The following is a 7,084-nucleotide window of genomic DNA, read 5'->3' on the forward strand; positions in this document are numbered from 1 at the left end:
TGGAGGCTGCCTGCTAAATTACAACTGACTTAATGCTTTACAAGTTCTGGAGGTCAGATATGAAGCCAACTGAGCCCTGATGTGTCCTAAATCAACACAAATCGAGCTGCATGAGTCCTCCAAAGCAGACAGATGTTTTACTGCTCCAGAGGTGAGTTTGATCCACCACCTCTTTGTCCTCCTGTCATGTTCTGACATGGTATTAAGGAGGGGATTTATGGTCAGGCCCTAAGTGCTTCTCTGTGGCAGCGAAACGGCGTCTATTGAGCCACTGCACCTATGATTTACTGCGAATCAGTCTGATAAACGGGGAATCGAAGGCAAAGGTTTGGCCAAGGGGGCTCCTGAGGTTTCTTTTTCAGTTAAAGACTAAGACTAAACAGTGTGACCCGATGTGAGAGAGGTGGTGCACAGGAGAAATCAGAAGTTGTATGCTGACATAGTTATAACGTCTTCTTTCTTTCTTTTTTTTAGATTATACTGATATTTATCTTGCTTTGTCACCTCGGGAGGCTCAGAGACCCCACTTTGGGAGTCAACTTTAACCACCTGATTGGCCATAAAAGCAGGAGTATAACTGCACTTCATCTTCTTTGAAAAAACAGCGGAGTCTGTCCCGAAAAAAATGTCTACAATTTTTAATGAGGTCATGTGTCCGTACAACACTAAAAATATAAATTCATCAGTAAAGTGTAAAGATTTGTTTCATTATGAAAGATCTTTTACGCACTGTTTTACGCACAGGGTAATTGTTTCCTTTTAAGACTACACGATCAGAGGCCTTTCACCAACTTCTCAAAGTAGTTGATCTCATATTGATAAGTAAGTATTTTCTTCATGCATTCATGTGAATGTCATCTTGGCATGATTATATGTAGCTTTTTGGAAATCATTTTCAGTCAGTCGGACTTCCCTAAAGAGAGACAATTCCAGGAACACGTTATGGACAAAATGACCACCAACAAGTGCATTATTTAAAAACTTAAATAAGCAATACAAAACTCCCTCCATACATATGGGGACTCTCGTAACGAAATGAAGTTATTGCTGCATACCTTTTCACTTAACTGAAAAAGTGAAAGCATCTTTAGACACGTGTCCTTTTGAAAATATTTTTATTTCGATAGACAACAACAATATACACATACAATCAAAGCGCTATAAAAGCCAACATTTAAGAAAAATAACTTGTCCTTAAAAAAGATTGCATCTAAGGTAAGAGCTTTACGTTTTTTTCTTTTTACAAGAGCTGTGGAGATTGAAGATTAAAAACCGACCCACGACAATTATCACAACTCAAGAATTTGACCAAAAAAAGAAAAACAAAACAAAAAAAACATTTTGGCTATACGACATGTAAACTGCCAGAACGATTCACAGAAGAAATCACGACAAACACAACAATAAGTTACACAAAAATAATTAGAATAAATAAATAAATAAACATATGATGAAAAATATTGCAACAATCTTCAATAATAATAATAATAATAATAATAATAAAATATGTGCCAGCATTCAAAATAAAAACAGTGTATGTTGACTTTTTAAGGCAGTTATACAGCGGGATTTGGATGTGTGTGTGTAGGCTATGTCGGACTAGGCTTATCTGTATACTAAAGGCATTTGTGGTTCTACTAAACAGGGAATGCTTCAGTCACTCTCTTTCCCCACCAACACAAAGTTGATCAGTTCTGTCCTTCACAAACGAGCGTAAAGCTACAATGATAGAGCAATCAGTCGGTGAATTCAAAAAGGCTTTGATGGGGGAAAGGGTTTTAAGACATTTCTTAGGTCTAGAAGCTATCATTGAACACATGTGCTGTCCTAGAAAAATACCTTTCAACAGTCAAACTAACGCTTTGTATTTTTTTTTCTCGATAAACTAATTTGAGAATGAAACTCTCAAAATAGGCCTATATGTAATTCAAATATAGAGAGAAGCATTCAACAATCACTGATTGGCATGGAAAAGACACCTCATAAACATCACTTAAACATCAAACCGCCCTGCCTTTCATTGGCCTAACGTTATGGCAGTGAGCATCGCAAACTCTTTTTTTTTCTTTTTCTTTTTTAGCCCCAATGCCACTTTTTTGTTTCTGATTTTCTTTTTTTCTTTTCCCACCTCCATCAAAGGCACGAGTTTAGTGTTGTCTTTAGCAGGCGGGGCGCACAGGCATTTGGAGCAGGATCACCTGCCTGTTCTCCGAGGGGTGGCACTTGTTTATGTGCCTGGTGAGCCCCGGTGAGCTGTAGAGAGTGGCGGGGCAGTATTTGCACGGGTAAACCTGGGAGGAGTGCATGAGGCGCAGGTGTCTCTCCTGGCCGGCCCTGCTGGTGAAACTCTCCCCGCACACCGGGCACAGCAGGCAGTCCACCGGACTCAGATTGAGAGGGCTTTGGTTTGAGGCTTCCTCTGAGGATGATGATGATGATGAAGAAGAAGAAGATGATGATGATGATGATGATGATGCTGATGCTGATGCTGAGGAGGAGGGTAAGACCGGAGCCTGCTCTGCCGAGCGGTCGCCGGTTTGAAACCCGTGCTCCTCCAGCACTTTCTTTTGCAAGGCCTGGTGTGCCAAGATGTGTTTTCTTAGGTATGCCTGTCGCTTAAACCTCTTCCCGCAGTACTGGCAGTCATATGAGCCATCTTCAGAGCCAGACTCGGACAAACCGGGACTCGGGGTGTCTCTGTCACTCATGTCTTTGGCTTCGTCGGAGACTGTCTTGACACCTAGCGGTGGCATTTTGGCCGTTTCAGGTTTGATGCCCTGTGCAGGTGGCATCGCCGGTGCGCCGGTGGTCCGGGGTTTGTGCCAGCGGCGGTGAGAGGCGAGGTTCGCTGGGCAGCTGAACATCTTATCGCACTCGGGACACCGGTACTCAACCCTGACAATGCGGGAGCACTTGTGCTGAGCCAGAGAGAATGGATCCGCATACGCCTCCTTGCACAGTTGACACACAAACTCCCCTAGAGGCTTGTTTCCTCCGGAGGACTGCGCCCTCGGCTTTATCTCCACCGGTCCCTCTTTGATTTTGAGACCAAGCACGGGAGAAGTCGTCATCTCGTCTTCAAAGTTGAGTTTTCTAATGGCTTTGGGTTTCTTAGAGGCGGGTTTAGATTTACGCTCTGTACCGTCAGCTGCGGGTCTTTTGGTGCCGACCCGGGTGCTTGGTGCCGGGAGGCTGCTGCTGGTGGTGCCGCTGCGGCTGCTGTTGCTGGTGCCGATTTTCAGGTCGACCGGGGCGTACAGGAGGTGATCCAGGCCGGAGAGGTAGGCAGGTGTCGGGAATGACTCGGCAGAAATAGGCGAGCCCAGATTGAAACTTCGCTCAAAATATCCCCTGTCGTGCTCCTTGCTGATGGGCCGGGTGGGGCTGTAAAGCGCTTGGCACACCGCCTCTGGGTTTCCAAACTGTACCGGCTTCTCCAGTCTTGGCACCGGGACGTCAGCCGCTGTGAAATCCGGAGATGCTGCTGCGCGGTCTGGACTGGACGCCACGGACATCGGCGGGGAGGGGTCCACATAACTCGGCAAGGCAGCTGGGGTGGGTTGCTCCTGGAAGTCATCTTCGTCTGACCGAGTTCTGTAGGAAACATGTGCGGATTTCTTGTTTCTTTTTACCAGGAATCCTTTGGGCATCTTGGCGAGTAATAGTGGAAAGGCACTTCGGGGAGGTGTGTGAAGTCTCGAGTATCCAGGTTTGTTAAAATATGGCAACACGAGAAGCTTATGGGACTATATCTCCCCAGTATATCGATTCTTCTGTTGCTGAAATGTTTTCGTCTCCAAGGCATAGCTCCACTCTTTTTATGCCGGAATGATGCTATTGTTCTCGCCCCCCCGTTACAGCATCCCCGACCAATCGGATGATACCAAGATCCCAGTGGATTTGATTGTGGGAGGGCTTAGAGTCTGGGTTTGGTGGATTTCGTTGGAGGATGTGCAGATAGCTTAGCAGATGTACTGGCGGTTTATTACATTAAAGTGTGCGCTCAGCCCCTCCCCGACAGAGGCACACGCCGGGGCCCTCCTCTTTTTACGGTCTGATGGGCCCCTATACAAATGCACACGTGCCACGGCTTTGTGGCTCTCCTCTGGGGGCCCCGGAGCTGCCAAAAGGAAATGTCCATCACTGCCACGATCATCACAATTTAGAATTAAGACGGGGTTAAGGCAAGCTTGGTTAAATACAAACCAAAAGCTGTGTTTCTCTCAGTTTCTGCTGTGATGTTGTTCAAAGAGGCAATTCACCTAATAGGCACAGCTGTAAGACCAGATTCTCTCAATTCAGTGTTTCAGGTTGTTTTTTTGTTTGTTTGTTTTACCTTCACACGGTTTGCAGTTCTCTTTTACGCACGACCTTTGTGCACGTTACGCAGGCCTTCAAGCAAACCAAATTAACCAGATTTTATAGACCTTTATTTTATTATGTCTTAAATAAACACTATAAAGGGTGTGCTTCTTTATTTTAGGGCACGTGTCTGTGTCGGTAGTTTAACTCGACATATAAATCAGACATCTCGCTGCATACATAAGTAATAAGAAGGCCCTCTGGTCTTTGTGCACAATAGCCACGTCTGCCCGTGCTTGGATATCCCTGATTTTTCTGTGGGTTTTTTCTTTTTCGTTTGAAAGGCAAATTGACCTCTTAACTGTGAAACAGGACTCAAGGCCAATCTGGCCCACAGCTAGACGCGTGCTGGGCGGAATCAGTGCTCCAGACAAAGAAGGCCGCAGCCGAGGCTCGTGTTGTAAAATGCTGCACATCCAAAGCTGAAATGAAGCTGCTGCTGTTGAGGGATGTGGTGTGGGACTGGTGTTTGTACAAATATGTGCTGTATTCAGGATGTAAATTCTTGTTTGGTGGACTAATTCTACTACAAGAAGCATATAGAATTCAAGATTAAAGTTTGCATTGAATTCAGTAGTTAATCAAGTAAATATTTGTTATATCTTAATACAATTTTTAAAGTCAATTTCAATACAACTGTATTCTTTTGCAGCCTCCTGTCACACTAACAAAGAAAAACTTTTTCCCTCGACGAATATATGTGGCCTGTTTTCTTTTCCAGCTCCCCTATGGTTTCTGTGCATACCTCATATATTTGTCTTTTTTCTCCTTATAATGGCTAAATGTAGGCTGCAGTGCGCCACTTGGCAAAGAGTGCATTCTTTTTCCTTTCAGTCGGCAGACCGGGGAGGAATTAATCTCCATCGTCGTACATTGTTCCCCTCATTTGCATAAAGCTGCAGTATGACCAAGTCAAATAATTACACAATCGGAGCTGAGCCGCAGGCCTGCGCCTTCCTTTCAATAGGTCTCTGCGCGCCGGTGCCTCCTCACCTGCCTGAATGCACACCGTTATTTTGGTGAGATTGGTTAAATGACACATTTGCGCAAATAGAGTGGAAAAAGACACTTTGAACTCATTCTAGAGATTGAGATAAAACTAAACTCTTTCAGTGTTTTATTTCAGTGACTCAGTTTGAACTTATATGAAAATCCTATTTTCCTTTAAAGTTTAAAGTGTTAACTCCACCCAGTCTACGTGTTTTAAGCTCGTGTTGTTTCCCCCTGACTTGCCTGCTAATTTATATTTGCTCTGGATTATAAATAACATCCAGTCTTTTGTCCTGTGTGTCTCTTGTGTGCCTTCTCTGCTCTGTAACTTGTTGTTCTTTCAGTCTACGCATCTATTAGTCGTGGTTTGTTGGGACTACAAGCTTTGATGGCATTTTAACGAGTTCCTCTTTGCCCCGTGATCATTTCTGTGGGGCGCGTGGGCCGGTGTGCAGGTCTGCAACGCATGCGCGTGTTTTATCAGTGGCGCGTGCTGCCCTGGCGGACGGGAAGCATAGGCGCCTAATTAGCATACAGCTGCAGTTGCTTTAATGCAGGCTCAACTTCATCCTCCTAAACCTCATGGCATGCAGGAGGGTTGTAAATATCGTGCTCTCAGTCTCTCCTGGCTTTAGGCCAAGCTGTCAGTGTAATTGCATAGATGATATGATAAAAGTTGAACATTGTTTTAGAATGTTTTATGTCATGTAAAATCATGTTTCTATATGGCAGGCCTGAATGTCTCCAGCTTTATGCAAATAGTCACTTTAAGATGTCTAAGCTGTCATATATAGGCCTGATAGTCCGTGGCTTATAAGGGAGCACCACCTAAATGAAGAATTACAATCTGTTATTTCAGTTGCTAGGAAAGTTTAATATTTGAGAACATGAACTGCTTTCTCTCAAAGCCAGAAACCAGAGAAGTAACTCGTATAAAGTCTGAAGCTGCTCTCTAGACAATGAATGGGAGGCTGATATAGTTTGTTTTCTTTTTTCTCTTAGAGTTTTATGAAACATAAAATGCCCCCAATTCATGTCTGTGGAGCAGCTCCACACATACTTGATTATATCACAAATTTGAGTTTTAGCATTCTAGTTTTTGGATTCGGGGGAGAGTTTATTATGTTTACTAATATGTGTGGACTAATATGTATGAATTTTTGAAAATGGGCATAGTTCCCCTTCAACTGTATAAGCAGAAGTTGGAGCAGAAGACTGATCCGATTCTGAGCTCCTGGCCTCAGAGCCAGTTCTTACTTCATTGCACCACCTACAGGATGAAGAATTAATGCTGAGAGCAGGCGACTTCACCTATCCAAAGCATTGCACTCAGATCTCGTTGCATGCTCCCACCATACTGTTTCTGTCAAACATTAACTTCAGTTACCAAGGGAGCTGTGGAGCACTTTGATTATTTCACAAAGATTGTTAACCTTATTCTTACCATAAATATACAGATTCCTCCTGTACTTCTCATATGAATGATTGGCTCCGTGTGCCCAAGCCAATTTGAAAGTGCAATAGGACATGACTGTAATTGGTGCTCACTACATGGCCACCTCCAATGCATTGTCAATCAATTATTGTAATGGATTAGCCGAGGTCTTATTCTGGCTGGTTGTAATCTGATAGAGGGCTCTTTCAGCACCATGGAGAGAGCCAGTGAGGGACCCAGATTTAATCAGGCTGGCTGTGGACACAGCAGAGCCTCAGCTTGAGCCTTTGTCCCTGA

General features: G+C 44.1%; 1 protein-coding gene across 1 annotated transcript; it reads right to left on the reverse strand.

Moving 5' to 3' along the window:
* Positions 1–2,159: 2,159 nt before the first annotated feature.
* Positions 2,160–3,650, reverse strand: insm1b (insulinoma-associated 1b; the record flags this gene model as incomplete). Its single annotated transcript, XM_083924083.1, has 1 exon — positions 2,160–3,650. The coding sequence occupies one exon, from the start codon at positions 3,648–3,650 to the stop codon at positions 2,160–2,162; it is 1,491 nt and encodes a 496-aa protein (XP_083780209.1).
* Positions 3,651–7,084: the final 3,434 nt, after the last annotated feature.

This window comes from Echiichthys vipera, assembly GCF_963691815.1.
Source record: "Echiichthys vipera genome assembly, chromosome: 12".
NCBI lineage: Eukaryota > Metazoa > Chordata > Actinopteri > Perciformes > Trachinidae > Echiichthys > Echiichthys vipera.